Source organism: Nicotiana tomentosiformis, chromosome 11, assembly GCF_000390325.3.
Source record: "Nicotiana tomentosiformis chromosome 11, ASM39032v3, whole genome shotgun sequence".
In the NCBI taxonomy this organism is placed as follows: domain Eukaryota; kingdom Viridiplantae; phylum Streptophyta; class Magnoliopsida; order Solanales; family Solanaceae; genus Nicotiana; species Nicotiana tomentosiformis.
Window position 1 is genome coordinate 26820983 of NC_090822.1, and position 11647 is coordinate 26832629.

Sequence of the window (11647 nt, forward strand, 5' to 3'; positions counted from 1 at the left end):
AACTGCTTTTGTACTACAAGATCTTTTGTCACACCATCCATATAATGAATGTCTCCTTCACAAAGAGAATCATATCATAATAATTGTCATGTTCAAAATCATCACAAGCAAAATAATTTCTTGCTTTAATTTTGCTTTTAATAACTTTCATAAGGCATGACAAAATATTTTTGGCGCATCACATGCATGCGACCAATGATATATTCATGTAACTACACAATAATATTCACTATCTTTCTTTGTCTCAAACCTCCCTTAGAGGTGAGTTGTAGTATTTATCCAACTATGCACAAATACATTATTATGCATAATCTTTATCATATATATATATTTTCACATTCACTTTCAGGAATGAGTATGCAATCTCAATGTTTATCACAAGTCATATTCTCTTCAAAGAATTTCTCCCTTTTTATAATTACCATAGTGATAACTATTATTATTTTGGCCTTTCGCACGCCCACATTCATTGGTCAACCACTTATCTTTATTTAGAATTATCATGCACTGCTATCACATTCACTTCAAAAATGGAGCAAATCAAGTGGGACAAGCTTCATGCTTTTTCATAAAAATTACATTATTTTTTCTTTAGTTATTATTATTATTATCAATATGGTGAATTAGGATTCAAACCCAATGTCTTATCCATATAAAGGCATGCTAGGCCATAATGTGTTGGAACTTAAATCCAACGTCTTTTCATCAACATAGTGCGTTGGGACTTGAACCCATCGTCTTACCTTCAATCTTTGGCATAATAGGCCAAAATTCACTAGGACTCACACTCGAGCCTTTAAAATATTATTACTTCATAATTATAGGTATAAGTAAATTAACTTTCAAGAAGACATATATAACTATTTCAATCTTGAAACAGTTCCTCTGCAACAAAAATGCTAGTTAGGATATATGCCAATTTTGCTTTCAATGAAATACATCATGTTATGGTAAAAATATTATTACTAAATTACCTTAATAATTATCTATCATAGTATGTAAAATGTCAGAACATATATATACGTTGGAATATTATCTTTGTCATATAAGAGATGTAGCAAATAAAGACATGCCTTTCCAGTTCTTTATTTCACTAGATACAATTGAAAAAAATATTTTTACTAAACACTGCACATAAAATTAATGCAAAGATATGAAAGTATGAATGAGTTGCGTACATGTGATATGGTCAAATATTTTGCATACTAAAAGAAACCTATAAAATTAGTCGATGAAAGAATAAATACAATCTCATATTACAAGTGTGAAGCACATATATTTAATTACCATATGAACAATTCCGTGAGAGGACATTAGCTCAAATAGAAACCAAATTACACGTGTTGCATTTTGATTGTTGTGTTTAATAAGTTTGGTGAAATAAAGTAATCCAATACTTTCTGCAGAGAAACCACCCAAACAATGAAAGCTATAGTTTTTATGTTAAATAGGTGCCTAACTTAACAAAACCTTTTAGAGAGGATCAATTTATCTAAACTATATAAAATTATAGAAAATACATTTAAATTATTACGAGGATATCATCATGTAAGCGACAACCTAATACACTTTCATGAATTAGTTTTAAAACACAAGCATGATTTTGTAGTAAATATAGCTAGTCAATCAACTGATATTGTCCAATTGAAAAGTATTAATTCTAGAAAAATTACTTGGTATGTTGATCTTTCCACCATCATGTATCACCAAGTAACTAAAACGGGAGTTAAAGATGAGAACATGACAGAAGGAGCATACTAATTATAAACCATAATTATAATTTATACTAGGTGTACATACCTCATCTGACTTATTTATTAGAAATGTGCATACCTTTTTTGTACGCTTAGAATGATCGTAGAGGGTAATTCTTACTGTTTGATGGTCATATAAGTGTGGAATAAGAAAAGTCCAAAAACATGAAGACTATTGAAGGATGAACTCTATATAACACACTAACAAAAGTCAAGACCTCAACGAAGCTAAGTCTACAATTCTGTTATCTCTTGTAGGAAGTATAGATAAAATAGCAAATCGTACTGATAACGTGTTATAAAATAAAAGCAACTTAGTAAAACATGAACAAGACATGTTGTTATGAAATAAAAGTAATTTAGTAAAACATGAACAAGAAATGGAGATAGAGAGAAGGAAGAGATTTTCTTCTTCAATTGTGTGTATTTTTCTATCTATTACAAGATCTTTATATAAGTATAAAAAGTGAAGAAAAATATGTCATTGAATATGTCATTAAGCATAGAAATATGTCATTGAATATGTCATTAAACATTTGAGAAGATGATGGAGGAAGAGTAGACATCCACCATAATTTGATTTTTTTTATAACAGATTTTTCTTTTTCAAATTTTTAGTCCGCTATACATTTTGATTAAGCTAAATGACATAAGTACCCCTGGATCTAACTCATTTCCTACAACGTAACGTCAGCTAGTCTCCTCCTTTAGGCCGCCGTCACTTCTCTCGCCGGTCCGCCACTCTCCGCCCTGTACCACCGTCACAACCTTCTTCGCCGCCTCTTACACCCAAAAGCACCGTCAGTACCGTGACCACTAACTCTGTGCTTGAACTTTATATCTAACAACAATTTCAAAAAGTTTTTAAGTTTTAATGTTCAATTAAATTGCTTATTATAGTTATTAGTCTCTAATTCATCAAATTAAGATAAATTCAATGTATTTTAATTTTTTGTTTTCTTAGTGTTGCTTGCTCGATGAATTAATATATGCACTTGTTATATTTTTGGTGTTTTTTCCTATTAGGGTTTGGATATCGCTATGGAGGAGCAATCATTCTTTAACAAGTTCCTTATCAACCTTCGTTCCAATTGCAAGTAAGTCTTTTTTTTTCTTTCTCTTTTTGTACATGTCTTAAATTTTAATGGATTTAAGTTATATATGCTGACAGTGTAAATAATTTTTTATGCTAACAGAGAATTTTAACCTGTGATAGCATGTTACTTACCATTTTTACCAGATTAGTTTACCAGTTGATGCTTATCAAGAGATTTACGTGGGATCACCTTTTAAGTGATCTGATTGTGTAAATATTTTTTAAATTGTCGGTGCATACATCTTAAACTCAATTTTAATAAAAGTGTGCATACTAATAGTGAGAACAACAGCATATAATATGGTGATAAATCTTTAATTGATTGGATGTGAAACTATGGTTTCAGCACCTCCAACTTAGACAATTAACCAACAGATATCATTGGTGATATAAGTGCATCAGAGGCGGATACAGGATTTGAACATTATAAGTTCGGGATGCCACTGAACCCACTGGCCGTTTAAGCTACTTGGTTCGAAATTTAATATTTGTATATATTTTATATTGTGCATCCGCTCCTGAAGTGCATTATATGCTTACGTTTTTATGTGGTTGGGCAGGGAGTTTACTTTCACTTATTCCTTGGTTAATTTTTGGCGGATACTTTTTCTCTGTCTAGTAGTCTGCATAATGTTGCTAGTTTTTGCTGCTGTGACATGCTCGCGCGGTGTTAGCGGTGAAGGGAGAGAAATTGTTTGGGCCTTTGCGTGCTGCTTTTGCTTTATTTTTAACTGGATACTATTTTATGCTGGGTTAACTTTGCCTTTGGTATTTGAAGGTATTATACAGGCTATCCTAAGGATCTTGGAGCATCGAGGGTAATTCACTTTACCTCAGAACGGGAATTTGTCCAACTTCTTCATCAAGGCTACCCTGTAGTTGTTGCATTTACGATCAAGTAATAAAAGTTTGTAATTTCTCTTCCCTGCTCTCCTGTCTTCTGTAGTTTTTTCGCATTAATATCTGTCATGTAAATTTTTGGATGCTGTAGGAGTAACTACACCAAACATCTTGACAAAGTTCTAGAGGAGTCTGCAGCTGAGTTTTATCCGCATGTTAAATTTTTACGTGTAAGACACTTCATGGACCTCTCTTTTGAGTATAGATAGAATATAATGCTAGTTTACTGTAAAAAGTCTTTTCAGGCGTCTGTACTGTGGCCATCTACGAGTTTATTACCTCTGTTGGAGATATGCAAAATGCCTCATTGTTTTGAATTCTGATAGCATAAAGATGTTTTCCCAGCTTATACATAACATTGTCCACGTTTTCATTATTATTTTGTATTTTTCAGGTCGAATGCCCGAAGTACCCTGGGTTTTGCATAACAAGACAAAAAAAGGAATATCCATTTATAGAGATATTTCATAGTCCAGAACAGGTACTTCTGTTGAGTCATGGCATTATATGTTTATACTAAAAGTGGCTTATGAGTGCCTTAATAGAGAGATGTAGAGAATAAGATGCATTTTCTACAATCTGATAGAAAGTTACTGCGTTCATCTGATTATACCTTGGTTCCTTTCCTCGTGAGAGTGCTCAAATTTGGCCTACATGACTGAAGGGAGATGCTGTATTTTTTTGTAAACAAACTTATTCCTTACAAGAAATTTGTGAAAAAAGGTACAAACTGCAGCAGAAGGATTTACGTCTCAGAACTAAATACAAGTTGAAGGAGAGGTTTGTATGGCTAAAGTACACTCTGTTACAATAGGGTGAATTTACTAGATTTACTTTGTGATTGACCTTGTTCTGCGTAACTTATAGAGCATAGTATCAGGCTATATCGAATACTGTGGGTGAAGAGAGGGAGTGGATTTATTCTTCTGTACTTGTGTGCAGTGGAAGTATGATAGGTTGTCATATGTTGTTTATGCTGCATGCAGTGAAGGCTTGACTTATTAGAATGTTAAGAGGTGCAAGCATGTCTTATGTTATGCAGAATTCTGCAGCATTTAAAGAGGTCGGCTTTTGTTGTGTCTAATCCCTCCCTGACAAGCTCAAGTTACTTCCTGCTGAGAAAAATGATGTTCTTGACCTCAGAAGTACCACTAACATCTCATTACGAACTTATAACAAGATAATGGATAACTTAGCTGAAGCACAACAAACCAACCAAAAACTAAAATCTTGTATCTACCAACTCAAGCTACAGACAACATAAGATGAGCTAAAAGCAGCCTTCTCTGTGCAGGTTATTGCCATGAAGTTCCAGGAGTTATTCTCATATTCCCTTTTCCCTCTCTGTTCTATCCAAAGAATAGCTTTAATAATCTGGAAAGAGAATTGCAAGTTTGTATTGCTTGCTCTTATCTCTTGTCTGTTGTTTCAGGCCATAAAAAAATTACTCTCTTTATCCTGTTTATGTTACATAGTTTTCTCAGGCACAAAAGATTAAGAGGTTCATCTTATGTCTGTATTATAGAAGAAATGATTGAATTAATCATGAGGTTTCTGTAGTAGACTTAACTGTTTACTATTGCTTGTAAAAGTGGTTGACTTTTCAATGATCATGTGGGGTATACTTAACTGTTTACTAGTGCTTGTAGAAGTGGTTGACTTTTCAATTATCCAGAAATGGGAGTATGACTTCTTTTCCTTTTTGTCTCCCTGTTTTTAATTAATGCTGCGTTAGTTTATACTATTATGTATCTGTGTATTGGATTTGTCTCTGCAGCATTCTTTGATATTTCTCACGGTTTGTCGATACCAGATGTTCGACGCTTTGATGTTTGTTAGATTTGTGGCTTCACAGCCGCCAATTTCGTTCTGTACGTTTGTCTTTAATTGAGTGATTCTGATTTGCTCTCTACCAGGCAGCTGCTCAGGGCAGGGTTGCTGATCCTAATATTACCAAATACGCTGTCAAAGTTTTACCTGTAAGTTTTAAATATTTATTGCTTTTATCCTTGAACTTTTTCTTAAAGAATAATATCATAAGTTAGATCTTTTCAATGTCTACCATGAAATTATAGTTACTGTCATTTGTTTCATTAGCTTGTGATGGTGCGTGCTCTTGAAAAGTTTGCTATTGTGACTACCATAAGCTATTAGCACATACCGAGCAGAGTTGTTAGCACTGTCTTAAACCTTAGCTTATAGTTTATAGAGTCCGCCTTGTTCTTTTTCTTCGTCGTAGGAAGTTATTACTAGGTATTGGCATTCTAGAGTTGTTATGGATGTCTTTACTTGTTATCAGATTCATTGCGGTTATATCAAGTTACTTGAAGTTATAGCAGAAATTTAAGCTCTACAAAGGTGACTAAGTGAAAAGTTAAAAAAAAAAAATCCTTGCTTGCATTTATTTATTTATTTATTGTGAATGGTAATTACTTCTTGCATTTATTCTAGCAGATATTCAACTCCTATAAAAGTGACAAAGTAAAAAGTAAAAAATAAAATTGCATTTCCAAATTCACCTATTAACGGAGCCGCTGGATACCCATGACCGCCTTTATATAGGGGAATGTTGTTAGGTTCAATATTTTGGTGAATGAGGTCCTTGTAAAGGAGAAACCAAGCAACCATTTTTTTTTTGACAACCGTGGTGTCCGGGCCAATTTGCTCACACCTCGGCTAATTTCACGGGTACCTACTGTCTCCTACCAGCACATGTAACGGGTAACTTTGTCCACGAAAGTTTGGACATATGGGAAGAAATGATCTAGTGTTTTTGCCTCCACTGGTGATTCAAAACCCACTTTATTGATCACTAGGCCACACCCTTAGCCATACAAACCAAAACTTAGCCCAGGAACAGCTAAGTCCTCCACTGCCAAATGGATCCAATTGCCGCCTTTCTTGTCCTGCATTTCTATGCATATTCTCATTGCAATATTACCTAGTGCAAGAGGCAATGAGGCGCACACCTTAGTGCCTTACCTACACTGAAGCGCAGCCTAAGTGAGGCGAAGCACATGCCCAGAGCTTTTTTGAGCTTCAGGGCTTAAGCGCGCCTCAAATGAGCCTTTGACAACACCAAAGCTCATTTTGAAGTGTTTGAGACCCTCTTGTCTTGTATTTGTCTATTTGAAGTGGTTCTGATTATTAAATTACTTATAATTTCAGTTCAACTATGATCTCAGTGCTTATGGATTTCGTGAGTATTTCAAAAGGCATGGAGTTCGAACATCAGATCCCAATTAAAAGTTAAGGAGTATCCAACATGGTATTTCCTCGTTCCAGATAAAACGATATGATTTTACCATTTTGGACTACTAGCACTGGCTTTCTTTTAAATTATCGAGCACGAAAGTGAAAAGGCTGTTTCAGAACGAGAATCTCCTTTGCCTCTCCAAAAGTCAGAGCTTAATATTTTGTTCCCCTCTTTTTGGGTGAAAAGTAGGCACTGTTATTCTTCCATGAATTTTGCTTTCTCCAAATCCTTTTGTACAGTAATAGCCATTTGTGACACAAGCTGGCAGAATGTGATAAAGAAGTTAAATTTGAAGCTGAGCTCATATTACTATATTAGTTGGCTCGTCAGAGACAGAAGTTTCGATGTTCTTAACTTGTTAGGCTCTACTTGGAATGACGAATAAAATCTTCTTTGATGAGCTTATTTTCTAGTGTTTGGTTATTTCAAGCTCTTGAATTAATGTGTTATCCTTAAATACATATGTTACTATAAAGGGTGAAAAAGAGCTTAGATCATTTATTGACGCAAGTCACTGATATTTAAATTATGGTAAGAATTAATTTATGCCACTGTTGAGAGAAAGCAGTGATTTCGTGTATCATGTTATGGTCTCAACGCTCTTTATGATAGTGAGAGGTTTTACCTGTTCTAAGCCCTCCCACGATGCTTAACACATTTAAATGTACAGCAGAACACTAAAACAGGAAAGAAAGGAGAGAAGCAGCTTCGAAAGAGCAGAAAAAGACAGAGTTATATGCTCGCTTAAAACTAGGGTGTTCGTCGGTCCGTATGGTACGGTATTTAGACATTTTGATTCGTTATTTTCGGTATTCAGTTTCTTAAAATGTAATACCAATACCATATATAATTACATTCAGTATGGTTCGGCTTTTTTCCTTTCGGTTTCAGTTTATTCGGTATGATAACTTCGGTTTGTTCGGTCTCAATATTAACTAGTGGATAAAGCCATAGATTGTAATATTCTTAATTAAAGTACTCACACACATAAAAATAAAAACGTTCTAAGCTCACATGACAATTGACAAAATTTTTGTTCAAAACCATCAAGTAGCAACCCATAGAGAGAAAAAGGTACATAAAAGAATAAAATTACGGGAAATTTTCGTAGTTACTTATGAATTGATAATTTAAAAATATCTTGTTACTTGCTTAGAGCTAATTGGTGAAGTTAGAGAATACAACAAGGACTAATCCAACAAATGCAATTCAATACACGAAAAGAAACACCTTAAAACCGTAAAAGTATTACGTTAAGATGCTTGGCATCCTAGAAAATAAGAGTCAAAATCTACAGTCTACCTTGTTCTTCCATTTTCCTAAAGAAGTACATGTGCTTTTCTGCCAGCCTCAACATGCATACTAAAGAATAGTATTATGTAACTTAACATGTTATAATCAATAATATGTGTATTGTATAACCTATTATAAATTTCGGTATGGTGTCGGTATTTCAGTATCATTTTTGTATATACTAAATACCATACCTAATATAATTTTTTTAAAAACTTAAACCAAATATCAAAATATTGAATACTACCAAATATTAAAATTTTTAATTTCAATACGATAATTCGATATTTACCAAATTATGCACCACTCTACTTAAAACTATGACAATTTTTTCTATTTTTGGACTACAAGAAGATACCTATAGAGCACCTGCCTAGCTACTTGCAGAAAATGTAGTGCATAAGTTACGGGTCATTTGAATCCAGTAATGTAAAAATGTTGAATACGTATCTGCCTATTTTAGTTGGGAAGAGTGAAAAAATCGAAGAGGTAAATCATTCAGAACTGTTTCAATTCCTTGCTCGATACTTTCCTCGGAGACAATTAGGTAACTAGTTTGTCACTATTTTCATACGACTTTGACAACCTTTATATAAAATTATGATACTATCACCTTTTCTAAACAGTATATTATATATTATCTTATGCTTATAGTCAAAAGTATAATATACATGAAGAAATTGAAGGGTAATTCATCCTTACCTATTCACCTTTAGCTTCTTTGAAACAGATTCATTTTTTCAAACAAATTATTGAGTCAATGCGTTTATCTTTATTGATTTTAATTTGACACGAATGAAATAGTCTATTTATCAATTCTTAAATCATTCTTTTCAAAAAACTCTTTGGCACTTCACAATTTCGTAAAATTCCTACAACAACAACAACAACAACAACAACCCAGTAGAATCCCACTAATGAGGTCTGGGGAGGGTAATGTGTACGCAGACCTTACCCCGACCCCAAAGGAGTAGAGAGGCTGTTTCCGAAAGACCCTCGGCTCAAGAAAACAAAAAGACAAAACGACAAGAGGAGACAACATTAGTATCACCACAACAATCATAGAAAAAATAGGAACACCATGAAATGCAAAAGAAAGATACAAAGCAAAAACGATAGCTAGTAATTAGGACATGTACTGAAAAGCGAGGTAATAAAACACAACATTGTCACTAGCTACCCTAGACAAAAACCCTACGTGGCCAGTCCCACAATGGTACAAAGTAAGTCAAGACTCAACTACATCCTAACCTACAACTCTAATACTCGACCTCCACATCTTCCTATCAAGTGTCATGTCCTCGGAAATCTGGAGCCTCGCCATATCCTGTCTGATCACCTCTCCCCAATACTTCTTAGGCCGCCCTCTACCTCTTCTCGTGCCCTCCACAACCAGCCGCTCACACCTCCGTACCGGAGCATCTGGATTTCTCCTTTGAACATGTCCGAACCATCTAAGCCTCGCTTCCCGCATCTTGTCATCAATGGGAGCCACGTGCACCTTCTCCCGAATAACATCATTCCTAATCTTATCTATCCTAGTGTGCCTGCACATCCACCTCAACATCCTCATTTCTGCTACTTTCATCTTCTGGATATGTAAGTTCTTAACGGGCTAACACTCAGCCCCATACAACATGGCTGGTCTAACCACCGCTTTATAGAACTTACCTTTGAGTATTGGTGGTACTCTCTTGTCACACAGGACTCCAGATGCTAACCTCCACTTCATCCATCCTATCCCAATACGGTGTGTGACATCCTCGTCGATCTCCCCTCCCCCCTGGATAACCGAACCAAGGTACTTGAAGCTGCCTCTACTCGGGATGACCTGTGATTCAAGCCTCACATCCACGCCCACTTTCCCTGGCTCAGCGCTGAATTTACACTTCAGGTATTCCGTCTTCGTCCTGTTCAACTTGAAACCCTTAGATTCAAGAGCCTGTCTTCAAACCTCTAGCCTCTCGTTAACACCGGCTTGCGACTCATCAATCAAAACTATGTCATCGGCAAATAGCATGCACCATGGCACCTCCCCTTGAATATGGTGTGTTAACGCGTCAATCACGAGGGCGAATAAGAACGGACTGAGCGCAGAACCTTGGTGTAACCCCATTACAACTGGAAACTGCTCAGAGTTGCCTCCTACTGTCCTAACCTGAGTCTTAGCCCCATCATACTTCGTAAAATTCCTAAAATAAAAATATTGGATAACGAGAAAGATCCCCAGTTGTTTGAGTAATTAAACCTTGATTGAAACTAAAATTTAAGATTTGTATGAATAACTTAAAATCCTAACTTGAGGGTACAAATTGAATAAGAGACGAATGCTGGATATCAACTTGATATTGAATTCACAGTTAAGTTAAAAAAAATGAGTTGAAATAAACTGGAACTTTAAACTGCTTAAGATTGTTATACGATCATTATCCAAGACCATGAAAAAGCTATCAGATATTTAAGAAAAAAAATATATTCTTAATTGACACTAAATATTAGCCTGTTGGTGTAAAATCAGCTATGTAGAAATTAAACCTGGCTTTTTCTTCCCGTTGCATGAAATAATGGATGTCATCAAGATCTCTTTTAGGTTGAAGAACGAGTAGGAGGATATTTAGCTAAAAGCTACATTAGGCTCTCGCCATTTTCATAACAATCATTATTTTACGTTGATATTCTACAATTTTAATATCATTTGGATGTCAAAAATCTAAAATGAGTTGATGCCGTTATCGTGTATACCAAAATTTGTGAGGAGATAATTTCTTACCAACAGTGCTTTTCACACACATATCTTCTTAATTATAGTTGTGATGCTTGTTTTTATTTTTTATTTTTTTATTCTGTTGAAAGATGCTTGTTGAGTTAAATTAAATGTAATTTGAGTTTCATTTCTATACACCTGAAGTGTAAGTAGCTTTTTCTCTCACGACATAACTTTTGAAGAGTAGTTATAAGTTAGGGTGCATGTTGTGGCTGTGGAACCTACTTAAGATTAAGTCGTTATAATCTATGCCGGCAGTTAGTTCGTTAGAATAGTTAACTCTTGTTAGAATAGAGGATACAAATATCCTTTCTTGTATATATCTCTGGAGAAGATAGAAAATTCATTTCTCAGAAATTCTCCCTCTAAGCTTACTGTGTCTTCTTACTTAATTCATTTACAGAGCTAAAGCTTCCATCTATGGGAGTTATCAAGGTATCAGAGCCTACGACATGAGTCACTGGCTATGTAACGACCCAAACGGTCGTTTTGATTTTTAGAACCCCGTTCCCCTAAATAAAACTTCCTAAATGTGCTTATAATAAATTATGACTTACGAGGATGGTTGGTTCGGGATTTGGAAG

General features: G+C 34.8%; 1 protein-coding gene across 1 annotated transcript; it reads left to right on the top strand.

Moving 5' to 3' along the window:
• Positions 1 to 2416: 2416 nt before the first annotated feature.
• LOC104092865 (uncharacterized) lies at positions 2417 to 7411 on the top strand. Its single transcript, XM_009598547.4, has 7 exons — positions 2417 to 2554; positions 2781 to 2851; positions 3629 to 3748; positions 3842 to 3920; positions 4145 to 4231; positions 5667 to 5729; positions 6919 to 7411. The coding sequence occupies exons 2-7, from the start codon at positions 2796 to 2798 to the stop codon at positions 6994 to 6996; spliced, it is 483 nt and encodes a 160-aa protein (XP_009596842.1). The 5' UTR covers positions 2417 to 2554; positions 2781 to 2795; the 3' UTR covers positions 6997 to 7411.
• Positions 7412 to 11647: the final 4236 nt, after the last annotated feature.

Excerpts from the sequence above, each read along its gene's own strand:
- LOC104092865 (XM_009598547.4), top strand. The coding sequence starts at position 2,796 with ATGGAGGAGCAATCATTCTTTAACAAGTTCCTTATCAACCTTCGTTCC. Across the intron at positions 3,921-4,144 it reads CGCATGTTAAATTTTTACGT|GTCGAATGCCCGAAGTACCC; the intron begins GTAAGACACTTC and ends TGTATTTTTCAG. Across the intron at positions 4,232-5,666 it reads TATTTCATAGTCCAGAACAG|GCAGCTGCTCAGGGCAGGGT; the intron begins GTACTTCTGTTG and ends GCTCTCTACCAG.